General features: G+C 44.6%; 1 protein-coding gene across 1 annotated transcript in view; it reads right to left on the bottom strand.

Annotated features, from left to right (window-relative positions):
- The window catches only part of RAB3GAP2 (RAB3 GTPase activating non-catalytic protein subunit 2), a 149,384-nt gene that overhangs the window by 120,791 nt on the left and 2,615 nt on the right, over positions 1–25,978 (bottom strand). The window contains exon 2 of the mRNA XM_040351419.1: positions 2,916–2,980. Coding sequence (XP_040207353.1) covers positions 2,916–2,980 — 65 coding nt within the window. The remainder of the gene's footprint in view (positions 1–2,915; positions 2,981–25,978) is intronic.

Raw genomic sequence — 25,978 nt, 5'->3', positions numbered from 1 at the left:
CTGGTGAGTGGCAAGTGGACTGAGACCCAATGTTTCATGAATCAAATCCCTCAATACACCCAATAACCATTTGAGCCATGGGCCTCCCCCCCCCCTACATTTTTTTTATATTATCCATGATGACCCAGTTCCACATGTAATAGCTTTTAGTGTAATATGGAGTCTACCCCAACACATCATATATCTTTTTATTTTTGCAACAGTAAGACTCCATTTACACAGGGGCAACACGACTTCCAGCATGACTTTGGGAGGCAACTTGGACACGACTTGAGTATGAATCACAGCGCAACATGAGGCAACTTACAAGGCAACTTCACGTAATGTACAGTGATCAGACTTCTGAGGCGACTTCCATTGAAATTAATGGGTACAAGTTGCCTACAAGTAGGGTGACCAGACACCCCCTGGTTTCAGGGGACAGTCCCCTGATTGAGGACCAGACCAAGTCTGTCCCTGGTTTTGTCCCCAGATTGGATTTAATAGGGGGCAGGGGCAATTTTAAAGACAATCAGTGCAGAATTAAAATACATTTTTTTTAATTACACACCCCCCGCTCCGCTGTGCCTACTAGCATAGGGGGGGTTGTATTTTTCCCATTATCTGTGCCCCTTTCTGATGATCATGTGCTGGTCGGAGCGGAGGGAATATTTCTTCAGTTTCGGGCACATGCCCATTCAGCTTTACTGGCATGTTCTCCTGCCTTGGCTCAAATCCAGGCCAGCCACCTGCTTATCTCCTTGCCTTCCCTGGCGGAGTGATCTTCCTCTGCTCCCCATCCAGTAGTAGCCGGGGCCCGAGGAGTAAGACTTGAGAGGCTGTGAGGCGGGCGGAGATTCGCTGATTGTTGCCATTACTAGTAAAGAAAAAATATGTCCCCGGATTTCATTTAAAAAATCTGGTCACCTTACTTACAAGTCGCCTAGAAGTCTGATTGAAGTAGTACAGGAACCTTTTGCGACTGCAGTAGTGTACATTAAGACGGCTCCATTCACTTACATTGATTTTCTCATGCAGCGCGACTTGAGGCGACTTGAAGTCGGATCCAAAGTCGTCCCTGTGTGAATGGGCTCTTAGGGCTTTATTTTGGTGGCAAGTTTGGATACATATATTTTTACTTCCTTGTTTTTTTTTGTTGGGACTAAAACAGAAAAATTGCATTTTCCTGCAATTTTTTTTCCGATGATCCACTGAATAAAGTGATGTCACATTAGTGCGATTTTCATGTACTGCGGCAGAATGGTAAAGCTCAAAGTGAACACAGTATGCGTTTTACTATAGGAGAGATTTATTCTTCTTTCAACGCTACATTGCTATGCACACAGCGGAAAAAAAATTGTGTAAATGATTAGAGTAACATTTAGATGGGATTCGGGTGGACCAGAGCACCAATTAGCATGATGGTGACTTTTTTTTTTTTACAGGTTCATGTTATCTAACAACTTTAATGAGATTGCATTTCCTTAGGTGAGCACTTGATGCCCGCACAGTGAATGCCAATGTGCTCTGGCGTTATTGTTGCGACCTGGGAATTCATTGGAGAGGGATTTAATTCTTTATTTTTCTATTAAAGTGATAGTAAACCCTAGTTTTCTCTTTTTAACTCCTTCCTGCCTACCACAACCCAGCCCTTTAAGGGTTCTATAAGCCAAGAGGCGGGCATTGCTTTGATTGGCTGTCACATGATGGAAAAGCTCCTGATCGCTAGTATGCATTGGGAGCTTTTCGGTAACTGCCTGCACGGTAAGTGCTTTAAAGCGGGGTTCCAACCACAATTAGCATTTTTTAAATGTATGTCCTTTCATCCTGCGTTTTTTTAATATAAATCCGGTCACTTACTATTACTAACCAAGGCCGCATATATGCGACCGCTCCGCATGTAGGTCCCCACCAGTGCTCCTTGGTCCTCATTTCTCGGTGTGCCACCATAGAAGAGGGGGGCCTTGTGGGTACCTGATTTTGACAGGTACCCGCTGCCCCACTTCCAGGCAGATTGCTGTGGTAACAGAGTCTAATTTCAAAAGGTAAAAGCCCAAGTCTCATCCAAACCTCAAACACTAAATGGAGGGCCCAGCACTTGTGATGGAAATAGGCTCAAGGTTCACATACCAGCCAGAAGGCTCGCTGGGATCAGCTGTAGTTGTCCATTGAGATCAGTGCCTCTGACAAGAAGTGAGGAGAGGAAATGTGAGCTCAACCTCTCAGTCTGCTGCAAACAGTGTGCCAGCTTGTATTTAAACTGGCCGCTCTGTATGTAGCTTCTAACAGGCTGTGCAAGGAGCCCCGTATCTCTGGAACCATAGATTGTAGAAGCCCCAAATTTTTACCAGTGGTGGGGTAGGACTTCGGCTATCTACCCCCTATTTGGGGTCTCTATGACCTCAGGTTGCCAAGCTACGATCCTCTAAGTTCCATTTTTTTTTTATATGTTCATGGCAGCTGAGGCTCTGGCTCACCTGCCTCCCCTGACTGCACGTCCCTGGTCAATAGGATGCATGTTACCACTACATATTGTATAACTGCTAGCCCATTCTATGGTTGAGCGCCTTGGGTCTGTTTGTTGCATTTTTATCTTGTTACAAAATGATGCTACTGTTGTATACTGGGACATGTGAGGAATGCAGTCATGCACACTTATAAAGTTAATGAAAGATCCTGTTTGGCTGAAGAACCTGTGCAAGCAGAAATGTATTGTGCTGCTCTGAGGACAGGTCCTTTTTACATTGACATCCAATTCTACAGATTTTATATAAAAAGAATTATATTGCATCAGATGTTGTCCCAGTAGGCCTTGTCGCTTCATCATACTGGATGCGTTTCCAGCTGTAAAAGCAAGCTACATTTCCCCACTGAGGCAAGCCCTGACACACAATATACAGGTAAATGACAAACCCAACCAGAAAAATAATCCTTACCGGAGGTTTATTCTCATTTTCCTCCCACGATCCCCAGTCTTCATTTTCCCAGCTGGACAAATTATCTGTATAACATATGGGGGGGAAGAAAAATACATATTAAAGTGCAGATAAATGAAATCAACACTATAACAGAACATGCGTAGCTGAATTATGTTATCCTGCATGAGCACCGTTTGCAAATCCTTTTGAAGGCTGTACAATAAAACCTTGGATTGTGAGCATAATTTGTTCCAGAAACATGCTTGTAATCCAAAGCACTTGTATATCAAAACATTTTTTTTTACAGGGTATAAAAGAGAAGAGAGGCACCTCTAAGTATAGCAATAAGTTGCTAAATGTTGTACCTTCATTAAATGTAACCATGACCTGTACAGTTTAGGAGATATTTACCATATACGCTTGCGCCAACGTCATTGGCGCATGCGCACTAAAGAAAGGGCACGATCGTGCCGTTTCTATAGGGCCCGTGCCATGACCGTCGGCTCCTGCGCTAATGCATGGGAGTGACGTCAAGCGACTCCAGACAGTCAAAGAGCCGGAGTCCATGGCCCCGGAAGGAAGAGGGATGCTTCCACACAGTGGGGACAGCGGTGACATTGCAGGCTTCCTTTGCAGGTAAGTGCAACATAATGGGCTAAAATGCGTCTTTGCAAGAAAAAAAAAAAAAAGGAAGTAAAACCCATCAGGGTTTACTTGCTCTTTAAAAATATATATATATGCACAATATTTAATTTTTTAAAGAGGAAGTAAAGCCCGATGGGTTTTACTTCCTCCTCGTCTTTGCAAGAAAAAAAAAAGAAGGAGGAAGTAAAACCCATCAGGGTTTACTTCCTCTTTAAAGGAAGTAAACCCATCAGGGTTTTACTTCCTCCTTTTTTTTTTTTTTCTTGCAAAAGACGCATTTTAGCCCATTATGTTGCACTTACACACATATTTATTTATTATATATATGCAACATAATGGGCTTATATAAAAAACGGACCAATAGAGTATATATATATTCCAGAGGAAACGGACCAAGAGATAGATAGATCGATCTATCGATTTCTTGGTCCGTTTCCTCTGGATAATTTTTTTTGTTAAATCGCCAGCATAAAACGCATTCATCCAGAATGATGTCATCGCCCAAGCACAGGGTCAGAGGTTTAAATACAGCATACGTTATAATTGCGCTTACAAGGGAGGTCCAGGCTAATAAATTGGAAGAGATTTGGAGTAACAACATGATACAGCTTGCAGAATTTTAATTAACTGACCGCCTGTGAATATTCTTCTGCAAACGGCTTATTTTTGCCTGGCCTTATACCTTGTTGCGACTTCCAGCCAAACTGTTCTCATATCACCAAGTCATTGAAATGATGTTAAATAAAGAAAGCTAATACATTGCAGGTTTTCAGTCAGTACACTCAAAACTCTAAATTCAAGGAAAACACCATTAACCCCTTTCTTCCCTGAGGGAGCTGGTCCCTCAAGGGGATCTTGTGTATAGAGACCGATTGGCTGTCACAGCGATCAAATAATCAGGATGCCGTCCTACCAGCTCCCAACTGTAATCGGTGATCAGGAGCTCTCTGTGACAGCTCGCTGACAGTGCTGGGGGTGTGCAGTTAGGTGTGCATCAGCACACTATGAGGCAGCATAAAGTATTTCTAGCCATCCAGTCCTGAAATTTAGAGTATTGATAGACCACACAGCCAGCCTGATCACCTGACAATTATTTGCTGCTGTTAAAAAATACATACTTCTCTTATTTTTTTTTTTTTCAGAATCATACTTACCTAGGTGGCTGCTGTATCTGTCCCCCGCCGGCTCCAAGACAGAGAACCTTGCGATCAAATACCACCGATCGCTCGGTTCTCAGGACTCCCTGGGCAGAGAGCTGCTGACCGTCAATCACCACTGTCTGCTCTAAATCCCCCCCCCCCTCATTCATTGGATCGCTGGATTGTGGAGAAGGCGGGAGCGGTCTGCTCAGGCTCTCAGGGGCTCGCTAAGAGGCTGAGCCACATGCCGGTCCAGGCATGCGGACGGATTTCAACTTCATGGTCCCGATCCTTCTCTAGCCTGGACCGCCTCTGTGATGTCAGGTTAGCCTGCTGTCTGCTGCAAACGGGTCACAGGAGTACAGAACTAACTGCACTCCTGTGATCCTTAGGAGAAGTACAAACAAGCTTAGGCAACATAGCCCGGTCTGCCGGTCACCTGCAAGCCCTCAGCGTACAGCTAATTGATTGTTTAGGTAATTTTATATATAGACTTTAATAAAACAATACCTGGTGATCTTGCCATGAAGGTACCTGTTCGGGCACTTCCTAGGTGAGAACACTCATGTCTTAAAGTGTCACTAAACCCACATCATAAAAAAAAACTATCAATAAATAATGTATTACATGCAGTTCATACAGGACTATGAAATTCATTTTCTGGAAAAAAAAAACCTGTATGATCCTGCTGCTCTCCATCTCCTCCTTCTATGCATATCCCCCAATTCAGCTAGGAATTTTGCAGCAGTGTTGGCAGATCTGCACATGCTCAGTTTTCAGTGAGTTTCTATGCTGCGCATTTCCACCCTATCACATCTGAGCAGCCAAATGTGACTACAGAGTCACACATGTGGGTGTATACACAGTGGTAAATGACAGCTAACTCCCTCCCTCCCACCCTCCTCCATGAATACTAACCAGTTAAACACAATGGGGGCAGGATATTGCATCTTGATTGATGGAGGCTTCACCTCCCTCTTATCCTAAAACACAGGCTGGAGGGGCGTGACAATCCTGTGACTGGCACAAATCCACCCACCATGCTATTGACAAAAAATAAAGTATATACAAACTGACTGTGTGTACGCCCCATTGGTCTGTTGTCTTTCCATACAGGGCACTTATACACCTTCCCGCCAAAACCAATTTTTAGCTTTCAGCGCTGTTGCACTTTGAATGACAATTGCGCGGTCATGCTACACTGTACCCAAACTAAATTTTTATAATTTTGTACCCACAAATAGAGCTTTCTTTTGGTGGTATTTGATCACCTCTGGGATATTTATTTTCTGCAAAAAAAAAAAAAAAAAAAATGACCAAAAATTTAGAAAAAAAAAACGTTTTTTTTTTGTTTCGTTTGTAAATAAGTACGTTTTCTCCTTCACTGATGGTACTGCACTGACGGGCACTGATAAGGCAGCACTGATGGGCACCGATTAGGTGGCACTGATGTGGTGGCATTGATAGGCACTAATATGCGGCACTGATGGGCGGCGCGGATGGGCACTGATAGGCGGCACGGATGGACACTGATAGGCGGCATGGATGGGCATAGATGGGCACTATCGTATGTGTTGTACTAATGGATGCCAAACAATGCCTGCCAACCAGTGATGCTCATTGTGGGCACTGATTGGCATCCATTTTTTTGTGTCCTTCTCATCCCTAGTGGTCTAGGATGGCATACTTTTTTTTTTTTAATCCCTGGTGGTCTAGTGGGCATCCTCGGGGGGGCTGTGCTGATAATCGATCAGCACAAACCCCCCCTGTCACAGGAGCAGCCGATCAGCTCTCCTCTACTCGCGTCTGACAGATTACCAGCTTTTCCTGTTTACATCGTGATTGGACACGGCTGATAACGTGGTAAAGAGTCTCCGTGAGATACTCTTTACCTTGATCGGTGTTGCGGGGTGTCAGACTGACGTCAATTTGTCATTGGTGGGCGGCAAGTGGTTAAAATTGGACCAATGGACGCCTGACCGATTGGTCAAAACCGATCGTTAATACGCAAAAGCATCGGTTCCAAACCCGGGCATGCTCAGAATCAAGTTGACGCATGCATGGAAGCATTAAACTTCATTTTTTTCAGCGCGTTGTTGTGTTTTACGTCACCGCGTTGGACTCGATCGGTTTTTAAACTGATGGTGTGTAGGCACATCAGACCATCTCCCACCCATACCTGTTGTACAATTCATCCACATTGGCCAAACAAGAAAATCTGCTTATGAAGACGTGATTCATCCTCAAACATCTAATTATGTTTACCAAGTAAAACTTTGTGTATGATAATTAATATCTCTAGACAGAGAACAGTGTGTGGGTGGGAGATCTCTTCTGTCAGATTATATCCTGGATTTTTTCCTTTTCTATGATATTTTTTTGTGCTGAGGCCCCAGTGAGAAAGTATTGTACGAGGTTACCATAGTAACAGCATTGCCAATACATGGATGTACTATCAGTCCCTGTAAAGAGATCAGTTGGTGGGCGGTGAGCAGCCGTCATAAAAAGAAACACACAAAAAAAAAAAAAAAAACCCTCTACAGTCCTTTTAAACTGGAAACGAGCATCAATCTCAATCAGAACATTATTTTTAGTCACTGTCATTTTCAGAGCATATGAAGTTGTCAATTAAAAAAAAAAAAAATCTCAGAGAAAACAATATGACATGAAGAATAAAAAGATTACAATATAAAACCGATTTTTTTTTCCACCAGAGCAGAAAATTTAAAGAAGGCGCAAATGACATTAAGCCCTGGTTCACACTGGGTACGATGTCAAATCAAATGTCAAATCGCATCTCAAATCGGCGGCAATTGTCGGCAATGGCACTGTCCTAATCAGTGCGACGCCGCATCTGCGATTTCAAAAAGTAGTTCCTGTACTACTTTTTGCGATTTCGGGACGCGATTTACATTAAATTGCGGCCGAAATCGCGGCAAAAATCGCAGCCGTGAAATCGCGCATTTTACCGCGATTTTGAATTCGCAGCAGTGTGAACCTAGGCTTATCTTGATAAAGCACTGTAACCCATAAACTGATATTTTTTTTATTATTATTAACTGCTTGCCGACCGCCCCACGTACATGTACTGCGGCGTGGCGGCTCCTACAGGCAGAATCACGTATATGTATGTCTTCGGCAACCAGCTCTCACTGTGATTGCGGAAAGGAAGACAAGTGCGGCGCTATTAATGTAGGATGTCACAAAAATGACAAAATATAAAAACAATGTATAAACAAGAAAATCATACACAAAACTATTGCAATTAAACGTATGGCTAATGGCACCGATAAGTGTTGTGATGCAAAACAAGTGAGAAAAAAAAATATATATAGGGTGTCTGTGACACAAATTATGTGGGAGAGATGAGAACTTGGGCCCAGATTCTCATAGAAGTACGTTGCTCCTGGGCAGCGTAACGTATGTGATTTACGTTACACCGCCGCAGGTTTACAGCGTTAGTGCCTGATTCTCAGAACACTTACCTGTAAACTTGTGGCGGTGTATCGTAAAAGCGCTCGGCGCAAGCCCGCCCAATTCAAATGGGGCGGGCACCATTTAAATTAGGCGCGTTCCCGCGCCGAGCGTACTGCGCATGCTCCGTCGGGTAAATTACCCGACATGCATTGCGCTAAATGACGTCGCACCGACGTCATTTGCTTAGACGTTAACGTAAATGCCGTCCAGCGCCATTCACGGACGTCTTACGCAAACGACATAGATTTTTTAAATTTCGACGCGGGAACGACGGCCATACTTAACATTGGCTGCGCCTCCATAGACCCAGGGGCAACTTTACGCGTCGCAAAGGCTACGGAAACAACGTAAATTCTCTGCATCGAGCGCGCGTACGTTCGGGAATCGTCGTAATTTGCTAATTTACATAATCGACGGGGAAAACGACGTCGGCGACACCTAGCGGCGGGGAAAAAAATTGCATTTAAGATCTGACAGCTTAAGAGCCTGATGCCCCGTACACACCATCACTTTATGTGATGAAAAAAAACGACGTTTTTAAAAACGTCACTTTAATTGACCGTGTGTGGGGGAAAACGTCATTTTATGTCTTGTAAAAAACGACCAAAAAAAAATTGAAGCATGCTTCAATTTTATGTGTCGTTTTTCAAAACTTAATTTTTTACTTCACAGAAATTGACCGTGTGTAGTAAAAACCGTAGTTTAAAACGACCCGTGCATGCCCAGAAGCTACTTATGAAGCGAGCTTCAATGGAAAAAGTGGTGAGAACGTAACCTCGCTTTGCTAGAACATTGTGAGAAAAACGATGGTGTGTAGGCAACTTCGTCTTTGAAAATTGAAGTTTCAAAAACGTCATTTTTTACTTCACAGAAAATGTCGTTTTTTTTCATCACATAAAGTGATGGTGTGTACGGGGCATTACGCCTGTCAGATCTAATGGGTATCTATGCGTAACTGATTCTAAGAATCAGTCGCATAGATACCCGGGGCCAGATTAGGACTTACGACGGCGCAAATGGTGTTGCGCCGTCGTAACGCCTTTGAGAATCTGGGCCTTAATCTCCACTCACACACACAAAAAAAACAAGAGAAAAAATAAAATAGCAAAGTATATACACATATAAGCATAAAAAATTAAAATCCCATGTGCGATATAAAGTAGACAGTCAGTCATCAATCCACTAGAGTCTATAGTTGATATTGATTCTGACGTCATGCAGATACTGTCACCACTATACGCTTATGAAGCCACCACCAGAAAGGAGAAGATCGGTACTCTTACCATGAAGTGTGGACTCCCCCACAACAGTGGTGAGTCTAAGGCCTCATTCACACGAGGCGGACTCCGTTGCAGTGCTGCATCACAAAAAATGACCTGATCATTAACCGCTTAAGGACCGCCTCATGCACATAAACGTCGGCAGAATGGCACGGCTGGGCACAAGCACGTACCTGTACGTCCTCCAAGTGCCAAGCCGTGGGTCGCGGGCGCGCGCCCACGACCCGGTCCGAAGCTCCGTAACCGCGGGACCCGATCGCCGCGATCGGTCCCCGGAGCTGAAGAACGGGGAGAGCTGTGTGTAAACACGGCTTCCTCGTTCTTCACTGTGGCGCCGTCATCGATCGTGTGTTCCCTTTTATAGGGAAACACAATCAATGACGTCACACCTACAGCCACACCTCCCTACAGTTAGAAACACAAATGAGGTCACACTTAACCCCTTCAGAGCCCCCTTGTGGTTAACTCCCAAACTGGAATTGTAATTTTCACAGTAAACAATGCATTTTTAATGCATTTTTTGCTGTGGAAATGACAATGGTCCCAAAAATGTGTCAAAATTGTCCGCCATAATGTCTCAGTCACGAAAAAAATAAAATAAATAAATAAAATCGCTGATCGCCGCCATTAGTAGTAAAAAACAAAAAAAAAATAATAAAAATGCAATAAAACTATGCCCTATTTTGTAAACGCTATAAATTTTGCGCAAACCAATCGATTAAACGCTTATTGCAATTTTTTTTTACCAAAAATAGGTAGAAGAATACGTATCGGCCTAAACTGAGGAAAACATATTTTTTTATATATATTTTTGGGGGATATTTATTATAGCAAAAAGTAAAAAATATAGCATTTTTTTTTAAATTGTCGCTCTATTTTTGTTTATAGCGCAAAAAATAAAAACCGCAGAGGTGATCAAATACCACCAAAAGAAAGCTCTATTTGTGGGAAAAAAAGGATGCCAATTTTGTTCGGGAGCCACATCGCACGACCACGCAATTGTCAGTGCCGAATCGCAAAAACTGGCAAGGTCCTTTAGCTGCCTAAAGGTCCGGGTCTTAAGTGGTTAAGGGGGCAAATCATTCCCGGGCTAAAGTGGTTAAATAAGGCTGGAGTCACTGTTGCATTGTGATGAGCATTGCGACACAGGTCAATGCATCTTATGCGGGTTTGTGCGTTGTGATGCCAAAGAACTGAATGTTACCCCAACACACTGCAACACATGGTAATGCACTACTATGCGTTGTGGTGGGCTGCGGCACTAAAAATGATGATTGCATGTCTTTTGGTACATTAGACATCCCATTCAAATTAATGGGCTGCCTTAATCACGACATAACCCGCTTGCATTAAATGTAGTGCACAGATATAAATAGGTCCAAAATGGGAACTTAAATACGATTGTCACCATTTTTTTTTTTTTTTTTACTCTTTGTTGCATCTCAGTTCTGCCGGTCTCCTGGGGCTTCTTTGTAACCACTTCCTGTCCACGATTGCTGAACCTCTGTAATGCCCTGTACACGCGATCGAATCCGATGGATTTTTTCATCAGATATCCGATGAAGCTGACTTTCATCAGTCTTGCCTACACACCATCGGTCAAAAATCCGACTGTGTCCAAACGCTGTGACGTAAAACATTACGACGTGCTGAGAAAAATGAAGTTCAATTTTTCCGAGTATGCGTCAACTTGATTCTGAGCATGCGTGGATTTTTGACCGATGGACTTCCACACACACGATCGTTTTTTTTATCCATAGGAAAAATTTAAAACATGTTCTTTTTTTTTTTTTACCGATGGAAAACAAACCGATGGGGCCCACACACGATCGGTTTGTCCGATGAAAAAACAGTTCATTTTCATCAGACAAACCGATCGTGTGTACAGGGCTTTATAGTTATATGGAAATGGATTTGTGTACAAGAATGTATTTATAAAGGCATATTATGTATTAATAAAAGCAAAAAAATTAAATAAATAAAGTGGGCCTTGTACATTTTTAATCACATTAGTGCACAATGGAAGCCCATTGCTTTTTAATGGGCCATCTTACCACAATGAACAGTAACAAATGACATAATGCAAAATAGTAAATGGCTTCTTAATCATTGTCATGCATATAGTCGATCTGGAGGGAACGGACTGCAATCAAACGTTGCCTTTGGAAGAAAAGAGATAAATAAAAAAAAAATGATACAACCTTCACGCCACTACTTTATCCTGCAAGGCTAGATTCGCACTACTGCAGCCCATTTTGAATCGATTTTCAGTGTGACTATGTAGTGCAACTTAGTTGCATTTTTAATGCGATTATGATACTACTGCGTTCTTGACTCACCCCGTGGTCAGACTGCAGGGATGAGTTATTGGTTGTTAAGGAGCGAGCACCACCAGCATCCTAACAACCACTGATCTCCGACTAGCTGACAGCAGAATGTAAACAAATGAGCTGTCAGTGAAAAACAATTAAAAAACATCATCCTTCCATTTTGCTTTTAAATGTCCTTATTTCTTTTGAGAAATCCTCACTTCCTGTTCTTCTGTCTGTAACTCCACACAGTAATACGAGGCTTTCTCCCTGGTGTGGAGTGTCGTGCTTGCCCCCTCCCTTGGACTACAGGAGAGTCAGGATGCCCACTAACACACAGCTCCTTTCTCTATCTGCAACGTAGAGAGCGTCCTGACTCTCCTGTAGTCCAAGGGAGGGGGCGAGCACAACACTCCACACCAGGGAGAAAGCCTTGCATTACTGTGTGGAGTTACAGACAGAAGAACAGGAAGTGAGGATTTCTCAGAAGAAAGAAGGATATTTAAAAGCAAAATGGAAGGATGAGGTAAGTGAAAGAGGACTGCAGGTAACGGAAGCTATTTAGGAAAAAAAATATTGTACCTTTACAACCCCTTTAAATTGGAAGTTCCACTTTTGGGTGGAACTTTAAGATGCTAGTGGGTGCAGGGACCTTTTTTAAAATTGCATTGAAGTCGTGTTGCATTGATGTCATTTCCATTGTCAATGATTTCCATTGTCATGTGATTCTATGCGACTGAAATCACATCAGAAATCACACCAGTGCGAATAGAGCCTAACAGGTGAATGGCAAAGAAAAAAAACCTGTAAGAGGTATGGGGGGGATCCAGGAGGATACGGACTGTGGGGGATCCAGTTTCTGTGAGTACATCAATAGAGCTGAAGATGCACTTGGCAACACAACATTGCTTGCTTAAAACCCGGGACACACATGTACCTAAAGTCAGCTAGTTAAACAGGTACCAGCCAACTTTCAGTGCATGTGTACCACGGTCTGTCCAACAGAAGCTGGTCTAATCACTGGCTTCTGATGAGCAGTCATGCTGGAAAACTAGCATTTGATCAGCACTTGTAGCCGATGGCTGCAAGTGATGATCAGCGAATTCTAGCAGGGGAGAGTTCCTGCTAGAATTCTTCTTTCTTCCTTCAAACACGGTGAGTCGGGTTAATGTAAATTTTGGCGTCATCTGACCACGGCACTTTTTCGCAATTCTTCTCTGAATCATTTAGATGTTCATTGGCATGACTGTACATGGGCCTTCTTGAGGAGAGGGACTTGCTGTGTTTGGAGGAAGAAAAATGCTGACTATGACCCCAAGAACACCATCCTTACAGTCAAGCATGGAGGTGTACACATTATGCTTTGGTGCCATTTCTCTTAAGGTACAGACCAACTTTGCCGCATTGAGGGTCCAATGGACAGGGCCATGTATTGTAAAAATCTTGGATGAGAACCTCCTTCCTTAAGCCAAAACACTGAAGATGGGTCATGGATGGGTCTTCCAGCATGACAATGACCCAAAACATACCGCTGAGGCAACAAAGGAGTTGCTTAAAGCGGAGGTTCACCCTAAAAAACAACTATGTACCATCCCATCCAGCATACTAGCGTCAGCTACAGTATGCCTTTTTTTTTGCGCTGTACATACCGTTTAATCCTTCAGTTTCGTTTCAGACTCCCACGGGGAGTAGGCGTTCCTATGAAGAGGGGAACATGATTGACGTCCGGCTATGGCGCGTCACGCGTTCCGAAAATATCCGGAGTAGGACTCGGCTCTTCACGGCGCCTGCGCACAGACTAGGAGCTGACTGCGCAGGCGGCGTATATATCCGAGTCCAATTTCGGCTATTTTCGGAACGCGTGACGCGCCATAGCCGGACGTCAATCATGTTCCCCTCTTCATAGGAACGCCTATTTCCCCGCCGGAGTCTGAAACTAAACTGGACGATTAAACGGTAAGTACAGCGCAAAAAATAAAAAAAGGCATACTGTAGCTGACGCTAGTATGCTGGATGGGATGGTAGATAAAGAAAACATTTTTTTTAGGGTGAACCCCCGCTTTAAAGCGGGAGTTCACCCGAAAAAAAAATGTTAACCTTAGATTGATGCTCATTTTGTCAAGGGGAATCGGACCGTTTTCATCAGATGAACCGATGGCGTGTACTGGGCATAAGAGTGTTCCCGCAATATGGCGTCGGAGACAGAGGAGCAGACGGTTGAGATGAGGCTTGGCTTTCAGGAGGTGATGGCGGCGATTGCGACCTGCCTGGCTACACGGACAAATAAAATAGAAGCTGTGCAACTAGATGTCGATCTTATCCGACAAGATATGGACAAAGTCCGCTCGATGGTGGCAGAGGTGGAACAGCGAGTGGGGCAGACGGAGGACACCGTTCTGGAGCACTCAGCATCTCTCCGCACTCTCCAGGCGAGGGTCCACATGGAAAATAAGGTGGATGACGCTGAAAACAGGAATAGGAGGAACAATCTCTGGATAGTTGGCCTGCCTGAGGGCGTGGAAGGAAAAAATCCTACGGTGTTTGTGGAAGAACTACTGAGGGGCCCATTGCCGGCTGTGCAGTTTTCGCCATATTTCACAGTGGAGCGTGCCCATCGGATCCCACCTGTTCTGGGACCGCCTGGAGCCCACCCCCGCATCCTGATTTTCCAGATGCATAATTTCAAAGATCGGGATGAGATCCTCAGGGCAGCTCGCAAAGCGGTTGAGTTGAAGTACCAGAATGGCAGCCTCCCTTTTTCCCTGATTATTCCCTTAAGTCTCAGAAGTTCCGCAGGTCTTTTAATCAGGTCAAAGTGGGGCTGTGGGAGCGGAACATTAAATACAGTATTCTTTTTCCTGCCATACGACGAGTTGCTCGTGGCCTGGCTAGTGTCGTTGCTTCCTCTCCATTAATGGTTGGCTGACCATCATCCCTGTCCAATCGACCAGTTCCCCTTGTGCTATCTTTTTTTTTTTCTTGCCCACATTTGACTGCACTGCCTACTGTGATACATGCCCGGGTGCACCCTTCGGCTGCACTGGATGGAAGATAGGATTGCAGAACTGTGTATTGACCCTGGAACCCCCTCTTGTGTCTATTCTACCTCAGCTCACAGTGCCGTAATATTTTGGTCCTTTAACTGCACTTTGTCTGGGATCGTGGACCAAGACAGACAATGGCCTCCGTGGATACATCTGGTTGTTTTGTTTTACTGTTGGTCCGGGGGGGGGGGGGGTTGTGGACCATGTATCTGCCCCTTTATGGGAGCAGCAGTCCTGTTCTGTGCAGTGTACTGAACTCTCCCAGAATTCTCATTTCCTGATTATGGTTAGCCTTCAAACCAGCACAGTGACAGGGGATACTTAGATCAGGTGCCCCAAGGGACCACTGCATGATTTTCTATAACAAACATAGTGCTGAGCTCTTAATGAAAATAATGACTAATTTATGCATTTCCACACAGCAATCTACAGCTCAGATGGGAAGGCAAATCTGTGTACCCACAGCGAGCCATCTGCTGAATGATAAGGACATATTCTTTAAAGAAAAATGATGAACAATATATTTCATTTCAAATTTGACATTAGCAGTGCCTGCGCTCACCACAACACTTATAGGACAAGTTCTCTAGCTAATTTTAGGGGGGGGGGGGGTCTGAAAATTCTCCCTTGCAGTTGGGCTGCGCCCACAGACAGGTAGTAAAAGGGAAAACTTCCTAATACAGACACAACATATAAACCTGGTGGGTACCAATTCATCAACGCTAGACTAAAGCTTGTCCACAATGAGTTGGATGAAGAAGAGCATCCAATGTTATCGTGACTGAACCGCTTGGCACCCCAATTAGGTACTTGTGCCAAACAACGCCTCCTGCCCTCCAAACCATTTCAGTAGGCCGAGAGCCAATACCAGCCCTGTTACCTCAAGCATCATACACACACACAAGATGTTGGGATAAGAACCTAAATAATGACTGTTTATTGAAACTCAGACACATACTGTATTTATTGGCATATAACACTCACTTTTTTACCCTGAAAATAGAGGGTAAACTGTGCCTGCGTGTTATACGCAGGGGGCTGTGGAAAGTTTTTTTCCTGAAACTTCCCTCTTAAAGTTAGGGTGCGTGTTATATAACACGCACCGCCAAGTTTAGGAGGGAAGTTTAGGAGGAAAAAATGCCCATCAATGCAGCCTTATCAGTGTCCATCTGCAGCCTTGCCCATCATTGCAGAATGATCAGTGTCCATCTGCAGCCTTGCCCAACAGGCACACTTTAAACCGCCATCTTAAAGCATGCTCTTTTGGATTAGCGACAGTCATTTTTAGTTTGATAAATGCCAAGAAATGGGCATTTGCACATTAGCTTCGTGGCTCAGTTTAGGTTGAGCAGCGATATATCTTCAGTAAACCAGACCCAGACGGTGCCATGTGCCACTGAGAGTTCCTTAACCACTTAAGTCTCGGACCATTTTGTAGCTAAAGGACCAGGCCACTGCGCCGCTTTAACTGACAATTGTGCGGTCGTGTGACGTGGCTCCCTAACAAAATTGGCGTCCTTTTTTTCCCAGAAATAGAGCTTTCTTTTGGTGGTATTTGATCACCTCTGTAGTTTTTATTTTTTGCGCTATAAACTAAAATAGAGCGACAATTTTGAAAAAAAAAATATATATTTTGTACATTTTGCTATAATAAACATCCCCAAAAAATATATAAAAAAACCTTTTTTGTCCTCAGTTTAGGCCGATACTTATTCTTCTACATATTTTTGGTAAAAAAAAAAAAAAAAAAAAAAAAAATCGCAATAAGCGTTTATTGATAGTTTGCGCAAAAGTTATAGCGTCTACAAAATAGGGGATAGTTTTATGGCATTTTTATTAATATTTTTTTTTTACTAGTAATGGCGCCGATCAGCGATTTTTATCGTAACTGCGACATTATGGCAGACACATCAGACATTTTTGGGACCATTGCCATTTTTACAGCGATCAGTGCTATAAAAATGGCAGTGAATGGGGTTAACCACTAGGTGGCACTGTAGGGGGTTAAGTGTGCCCTAGTGTGTGATTCTTTCTGGCGTGACTTGTCACTGATCGTCGCTCCTTATGACAGGGAAGAGACGATCACCGACATTGCCACTAGGAAGAACGAGGAAAGGTTTGTTTACACTTACCTCTCCCCGTTCTTCAGCTCTGTGACCCGATCGCGGGACACCGGCGGAGATTGGGTCCTGCGGTGCGCAGTTCACATAGTTTAGGACCACGCGACCCACGGCTGTAATCTTAAAAGGGACGTACCTGTAAGCCCTTGTGCCCAGCCGTGCCATTCTGCCGACGTACATCGGCGTGCGGCGGTCCTTAAGTGGTTAATGCAATTAATATACAAACACTATATTTATTACCATTTCAACCATGGAAGTCTGATAGTCATATAAAAAAATCAAAAATAGTCACTCACGAGCGCCACCGAGATAGACAGAGCCGGATGTCCTGTGTACTCGGCTCCTCCCGCAGTCCCGCCCCTTGGCCCGGCTCCTATGATGGACATAACACCGGTCCAATAGCAGGATGTAAATGCTAGGAGGCGTGACTGCGAGCGGAGTCGAGTACACAGTACACTCGGCTCTGTCTATTTCGGCGGCGCTCGTTACCTCCTTTCCCTCTGAGGCAGCCGATCGGCGTATAACACACACCCACTATTTTCCCTAGATTTTAAGAGTAAAAAGGTGCTTGTTAGACGCCGATAAATAAGGTAATTAAACAGTAAGTTAATCAGCAAACATATAACATCCCACAATAATTTAGTAACAAGTTAAAGTGGTTACAAGATTAATCTAATCTAAAAAATAGAACAATGGGATAGACCTACGTAACAAGACATTACAAAACCCAACCCCAGATTATCCAGCAACAGTCTATGAGACAAACTCCTACAATATTCCAGCAGTCTGAAAATGTGGAATTAATTTAGCTTCATAGATTTCTTAAAGCGGAGTTCCGGCCACAATTTCACTTTTTATATATAAATACCCATGTAATACACAAGCTTAATGTATTCTAGTAAAGTTAGTCTGTAAACTAAGGTCTGTTTTGTTAGGTTGTTACAGCATTTAGACACTTTATAAAATAGAAATTGACTGGAGCCATCTTAAGTGTGGGCATCATGAAGTCAGACTGTATGACTTCCTGGATTTCAGCCTTGCAGATCTCGCACATGCTCAGTGCTGCACAAGCAGTGTAATAGGTTTCAGATCAGGTTTCAGCACCTGTACTGTCCAAGTCACATGATTCTTCGAGACTGGGGAGTGCACAGACTCCTGGAAAGTTACACCCACTACATTCCCAGGAGTCTGTGCGGTGTAGGTTAGGAAGCTTAAGCACCTAGGTGCAGGAAGTGGGAAGATTAACTATTCTGCCTAGCAACAACACTTTGAAGGCATCTAAAAAAAAAAAAAAAAAAAAAAAAATTCTTAAAGGACTAATGACATTTTTTTTTTAAACTACTGATGTAATGTTATATTTATGGGTGGAACTCCACTTTAAGAGAGATGGTTGATAAAAAATTCTGTCCCAAGTGAAGAAGCTTCTCCGACCCAGTCTGCAGGAGGGCCACCATACTCCTGACCATTAACCTGTACAATGATATTACACCTTTCTATGCACTCCAGAAGGGAAGCTTTATTGTCTTTATTCTGATCAGGAATATAAGCCTCGCTCTCAGCGTCCATTAAGTGGTTGTTCATCATTATAGAATGTGTACTGAGCCCTCTGGATGCATTGCTTGGGGAATAATAGGTAGGGGGTCAGGACCACCTACCAAGTGCCCCATCGCCATTGTAATGTGAAGGAGTTGTAGTAAACAGCTGTGCTGTCCTTTGCGTTTTGTGTCACACGGGCAGTCTGGAGTCCCCGATTCCCTTCAGAAGTACCTATTCAAATACCAGAAGGGGGGGGAATAAGAGGAAGTAGAAGCAGATCAGGAGGGCGTCAGGCTATGGTGGAATGTCACTTTGTGCTAAAGCATGTTTAGCTTGGAATGATCCACTAATATTTTTCTACAGGTTCACTTTAACCACTAGGCATCCTGCCTATTAACAAAAGACGGCCACAAGGTGGCTCTCAATTGCCGGGAGGACGTCTTTAGACCACCAAAAGAAAGCTCTATTTGTGGGGAAAAAATGACGTCAATTTTGTTTGGGAGCCACGTCACATGACCATGCAATTTTCAGTTAAAGCGTCGCAGTGCCGGAAGCTGAAATTTCGCCTGGGCAGGAGGCAAGTGGTTAAGGTGAACCTGTGCTTGGCTATGTATTTCTAGAGCTGTAGCTTACACAGGGCTATTGATTCTCTGAGTCAGGGCTCAAAATTTCAAGTCCTGAGCTACTAGCCAGGCTTCAAAGTTTACTCGCCACCAGTTGCCCCACCCAGCCCGCCCTGCCCCCAATTTCGCCCGGAAACACACCCTCATTAATTATCTCATGAAATGACACTTAAATGTTTTATGCAGAATTAAGTTATAAAAATAAATATTAACAACAACTGTATCTGTGCCCACCAAAGCAGGCTGCCTATGCCCACCAATGCAGCCGTGTGTCCACCACATGCAGCCCGTGTCCACCACATGCAGCCCCCCTGTGCAGGAGAGGGGAGGAACAGGAGAGCCGCCTGGGTGTTTAGAGCGCCACACGGGGAACACAGTGATAACAGTTTTCATTTTAATTGCCGTGTTCCCGCCACTCAACGTCATATTCAGCTCTGCCCCCTGGCCGGGGGAACTTTGATTGACAGATCACCCATCACCAGGATTGGACAGGTGATCTGTCTATCAAAGTCCCAGGACCAGGGGGCGGGGCTGGATCTGACAGTGAATGAAAAAAAAAAAAATATATCTTAATTGGCAAATCACAGGTTTGCTTTAAGAAGGAAGAGAGAATGTACTTCCACTAACAGGAAAGACTGAAAACAGGGCCGTCTTTTGGATACATGTTGTTAATGGGGTTTTTTCATCCTTTCATCGTAATTGTTCAACCAGTGCTCAAAATGAAAATAGGAAATATACAACATATTTTAATTTAAAAAAGAAATACCCCATGCATGTGTGACGTCGGCAAATCAGAAGTCTAAAGCATATGGAGCATATTACAGTAAACATGACCTTCCCAAGCAATGTTCTACCTCTAAAATCGCATTGCCTTGAAAAAGCAATGCACCAACATCTTCATTTACTGCCTGCTCTGTGGAGCTGTTCCTGTCCTGCTGACGTCAGGATATTTTCAGAGCGTCGAGGTGTTGCAAAGTAATCTCTTGACATCACGTTGACTAATGTTGGCTGAATACGCACGTTCTAATTCTGGGAATGGAGATGAGTCATTCTCAGAGAAGCGTGGAATAACAATGCGGGAGACGGAAAGCGAGCCCGCCATGAGCTACAGAAATCTGGAAAAATTGATTAGGAAAATACAAGCGTACCCCAAAACACAAGGATACAATTTAGAAGGCAATTTTTAGGTACAGCTTAGCTCCAATTCACACCTATCTGTGAGAAATCTGTAGATCAGGGCTGGTAAGAAAGGGTGGAGAGGAAGAATAGACAACCTGGTCTTATTTCAAAGATCAGACAGACACAGATTGTTCATCAAGAGGCCGATTTAGGAACGATTTCCCTTAGAGCCCATTCACACAGGGGCGACCCGTCAGGGGTGACAGCCGCCTGGCAAGTCGCGTACCGCTCTGTTCAATAGAACCGTTCTAATAGGAGCGAGCCAAGTCGCTCCGACTTAGAAAAAAGTTCTTGTACGACTTTGGGGGCGACTTGCATTGACTTCTATACAGAAGTCATTTTGCAAGTCGCCTCTGAAGTTGTCTTCAGGTCGCCTTGCCGAGTCGCCCCCAAAGTCGTGCCGCCCCTGTGTGAATGGGCTCTAAAAAGCAGAGTCTGCCGATATCCATAGACCCCATGACTGTACTGTAATCTGAGGAAAGCTATACCAGATGTGATCAGTCTACGCCTGGGGACATCTTTAGGCTTGGCCTTCTGGCATACGCCTATGCCGCGTACACACAATCGGAATTTCCGCCAGCAAAAGTCCGATGCAAGCTCTCATTTTTTCAGACGGAAAAAAATTCAGTTGGGAAATTCCGTTCGTCTGTGGCAATTCCGACACGCAAAATTCCGACGCATGCTCAGAAGCATTTTCTCAGCTCGTCGTAGTGTTGTACGTCACTGCGTTCTTGACGGTCGAAAGTTCAGAGAACTTTTGTGTGACTGTGTGTATGCAAGCCAAGCTTGAGCGTAATCCAAGGTTTTTCCGACAGAAAATCTGATCGCGTGTACGCGGCATAACACTTATGACTCTACAAACAGCTTCATGGCTGTTGGAGCTCTCGTGTTTGTTCATCTAGGGCAGTGGTCTCCAAACTGCGGCCCTTTGCTTGATTTTATCCGGCCATTGGGACACTATTTCATCTGATACCAACATTGGGGCATAATTCCTCCCACTGACACCAAAGATGGGACACAATTCCTCTCAATTATACCAATGATGGGGGAAAATTCCTTGCAATGACAGCAACGATGGAGCACAATTCTTCGTAATGACACCAACAATAGGGCTCAATTCCTCCCAACGACACCAATGATGGGGGGACAATTCCTCACAATGACACCAACAATGGGGCACAGTTTCTCTCAATGACACCAAGTTGGGTTGCCAACCTTTTTTCCCCCGTTCATAAATGTCCGTGGTTGCAGGAATGTGCCAGTAAAAATATCCGAGATCGGTTCGGCTTGGAACAGTGCATGGAGATTGGAGGCAGGTGGTGATTGGATGCAGGGGGTGATTGGATGCAGGGGGTGATTGGATGCAGGGGGTGATTGGATGCAGGGGGTGATGGTGGCTGCAGAGGGAGATTGGAGGCACCGCAGAGGGTGAGGGATGGAGACAGGGGTTGTTGGTGGCACCGCAGAGGGGGATGGAGGCAGGGGACGATGGAGGCAGGGAGCCTGGGGGAGATTGGAGGCAGGGGGAGATTTTGGCACCGCAGAAGGGGGGGGCAGGGGTGTTGGTGGCAGAGGGGGATGGAGGCAGGGGGAGATGTGACTAAATAATTTGCCCTTATATGTTAAATATGTTGTTTTACCTTAATATCTACCTTTAGCCCTGGTTCACACTGGGTACGATTTGGAACGATTTGAGATGCGATTTGACATGTCAAATCGCATCTCAAATCGGCGGCAATGGCACTGTCCTAATCAGTGCGACGCCGCATCTGCGATTTCAAAAAGTAGTTCCTGTACTACTTTTTGCGATTTCGGGCCGCGATTTACATTAAATTGCGGCCGAAATCACGGCAAATCGCGGCCGCGAAATCGCGGTAAAATCGCGCATTTTACCGCGATTTTGAATTCGCAGCAGTGTGAACCTAGGCTAAATCACATTTATATTTGCCAACATTCACCAAACCACATGGTTTATCAGCTCTTTACCGCCACCCCTTGGCCAACTTCTGCTAATGTTGTCTGATGTTTAGCATTGGTTCGAAGCATGCGTGTTTGCACTTTGTTTTTTAGTCAATTTGAGAGCATGTACAGCCAACATTTGTTGTCAGAAATTCCGACAATTGTCCGATGGAGCATACAAACGGTCGGATTATCCGACAAAACACGTCCATCAGACAATTGTTGTCAGAATATCCGATTGTGTGTACAAAGGCTAAAGTGTGACAGCGCTGAAAGCTGAAAAATGGCCTGGGCAGGAAGGGGGTGAAAGTGCCCAGTATTGAAGGGCAACCAAAATCATAATCAGAACTTACAGTCAGTATGGTGTGTCCCTTTTGCTGATTCCTCTTCTGTTAGGGTATTACCCCCCTAAGGTCCCTGGTCCCCTGCCATCTCCCTCCAATGATGTCCTCCTCATCTAGATCTTGAGAAAACCCCTCTGCTGCCCATCCAATAAGAAGTGTCCATGACAGGCAGGAACAGATGTGGACAACTAAAGGGGCTGCAATGGCTCTTCTTTTATTTTGTAATCAGTTAGAATAAGTCCTTAAAGTATAGACGATTTGGAATTGCGATTTCTGCCCACAAATCCAAATCACAGCAAAACGCACAAACGTGGCACAACTGTCAAGCTAAAAACCATTAGAGAATCGCAACAAACTGCAAGTGCAAAATTGCTCCTGGCTCAGGGATGGCAGTTCTGGCCGCACACAAACTGGCATGTGGCCTTAGCCCAGAGTGCTGCTGCGTCCACAGGTGGCATTTAGCGGCATCTGCAGTACAGCCGCCTGTAGCCACCCATGTGAATGTAGACCTAAAAAGTGTGTTGAGCAATACAAAGTATGACGGAGCCAAGTTCCATCTCATTCATTATGAATTGGGTGACTGATACAAAGCGATGTTCCATCCGATAGATGGGTCTGCCACTCCGGTACCACAATCCTGAAGAGCGGAGTCATTGAACAGACAGATGCAGTGCTACAGTATGTGGTTCTGTATTTATTCATGTTCTGGAAATTTCATGGTATAAATGTAGCTGTAAAAACTCAGCTAAGCAAAGCCTAAGGGGCAGTTATATAGAAATTAATCTGACATTCACTACAGGTTAATCCTCCAGGTCCATGTGATTTAAGTGACAGTGATTGTTTCACCACCAGTGAATGCTTGGTGAAAGTCACATTGATGGCTATATAAATTCCCCTTAAAGTGGTTCTAAAGGCACAGGGCCAGAGAGAGAGTACGCCGGCGTACTTTCAAATTTGCCGCGTCGTATCTTTAGTTTGAATCCTCAAACCAAGATACGGCGGCTTTTGGCTTCGATCCGACAGGCTTGCGGCTTCATACGCCTTTGGATCGTAGGTGCAATACTTCGGCGCCCGCTGGGTGGAGTTTGCGTCGTTTTCCGCGTCGGGTATGCTAATTAGCATTTTACAGAGATCCACGAAGGTACGCGCGGCCGTCGCATTCTCTTACGTCGTCGTTAGTCGGCTTTTTCCGGCGTATCGTTAAAGCTTCTATTATCCGGCGTATAGATAGACTTGCCATGTTAAGTATGGCCGTCGTTCCCGTGTCAATTTTTGAATTTTTTTTTTTTATGCGCAAGTCGTTTGTGAATAGGGATGGACGTAACTCACGTCTAAGTTCAAAAAATTACGTTGTTGCGACGTCATTTCGCGCAAAGCACGGCGGGAAATTTCGGAACGACGCATGCGCAGTTCATTCGGCGCAGGGACGCGCTTCATTTAAATGAATCACGCCCCCTACCCGCCGATTTGAATTCCGCCACCAGAAATACACTACGCCGCCGTAACTTTCGGCGCGCAAGCTTTCAGGATTCGAACCAAAGACGGAAAAGTTACGGCGGCGTAGCGTATCTCTGATACGCAGCGCAGGTGTAAAAGGTATGTGGATCTGGCCCACAAGGTTTTTTACCTGAATGGATTTTATGCATTCAGGTAAAAAACCTTCTGTGTGCAGTCTCCAGTCTAATTCATCCCAAAGATATTCTACTGGGTTGAGGTCAGGACTCTGTGCAGGCCAGTCAAGTTCCTCCACCCCAAACTTACTCATCAGTGTCTTTATGGACCTTGCTTTGTGCACTGGTGCAAATCATTTGGTGGAGGCGGGATTATGGTGGGGGGGGGGGGGGGATTATGGTGTGAGGTTGTTTTTCAGGGGTTGGGTTGGCCCCTTAGTTCCTGTGAAGGGAACTCTTAAGATGTCAGCATACCAAGACATTTTGGACAATTTCATGAATGGGTGAAGGAACTTGACTGGCCTGCACAGAATCCTGACCTCAACCCGATAGAACACTTTTGGGAGGAATTATGCCTTCTCATCCAACATCAGTGCCTGACCTCACAAATGCGCTCCTGGAAGAATGGTCAAACATTCCCATAGACACACTCCTAAACCTTGTGGACAGCCTTCCCAGAAGAGTTGAAGCTGTTATAGCTGCAAAGGGTGGGCCAACTCAATATTGAACTCTATGGACTAAGACTGGGATGCTATTAAAGTTCATGTAAAGGTAGGTGTCCCAATACTTTTGGCAATATAGTGTATATACACCAACTCAATACAGGCAATAGAAATATTAAGAACACTATAACATATGGCATTCCCTAGTACATGATAAAAGTGTGAAGAGATGCAGTAATGGGGATAAGAGCAGATAATCCATCAGCACAGGCCGGATTTATGATGGAAGCACAAAGCATAGAACACACTGGCCCAGATTCACAAAGACTTACCACGGCGTATCTCCAGATACGCCGTTGTAAGTCCGAATGGCCACCGTCGTATCTATGCGCCCGATTCATAAAATCAGTTACGCATAGATTTGGCCAAGATACGAGCGGCGTAAGTCTCCTACGCCGTCGTATCTTGGGTTGCAATAATTACGCTGGCCGCTAGGTGGCGCTTCCTAGATTTCCGCGTTGAATATGTAAATGAGCAAGATATGCCGATTCACAAACGTACGTACGCCCGTCGCAATTAGTTACACCGTTTACGTAAGACATACACCGGCGTAAAGATAAAGCTGGTCTCTAGGTGGCGCAGCCCATGCAAAGTATGGACGTCGGAACAAGCGTATCTTTTTACGTCGTTTGCGTAAGTCGTACGCGAATAGGGCTATGCGCAAGTTATGTTCACGTCGCAGGCATTGAGCCGACGTATCTTTGGGCGTAAATACGACGCGATACTGAGCATGCTCCGTTCGTTCGGCCATGCATCTACATGGGGTCAAGCCTCATTTAAATACATCACGCCCCCTACCAGCCTACTTTGAATTACGCGCGCTTATGCCGGCCCATTTGCGCTACGCCGCAACTTGTGTACAGCACAGTGTATACAGGGTGCAGCAGATGTACAGCACAGTGTATACAAGGTGCAGCAGATGTACAGCACAGTGTATACAAGGTGCAGCAGATGTACAGCACAGTGTATACAAGGTGCAGCAGATGTACAGCACAGTGTATACAAGGTGCAGCAGATGTACAGCACAGTGTATACAGGGTGCAGCAGATGTACAGCACAGTGTATACAGGGTGCAGCAGATGTACAGCACAGTGTATACAGGGTGCAGCAGATGTACAGCACAGTGTATATGGAGTGCAGCAGATGTACAGCACAGTGTATACAGGGTGCAGCAGATGTACAGCACAGTGTATACAATGTGCAGCAGATGTACAGCACAGTGTATACAGGGTGCAGCAGATGTACAGCACAGT

This window comes from Rana temporaria, chromosome 4 (genome assembly GCF_905171775.1).
Source record: "Rana temporaria chromosome 4, aRanTem1.1, whole genome shotgun sequence".
Taxonomy (NCBI): Eukaryota; Metazoa; Chordata; class Amphibia; order Anura; family Ranidae; genus Rana; species Rana temporaria.
Note: the sequence above shows the minus strand (reverse complement) of the source record. Positions and strands in the feature narration are given on the sequence as shown.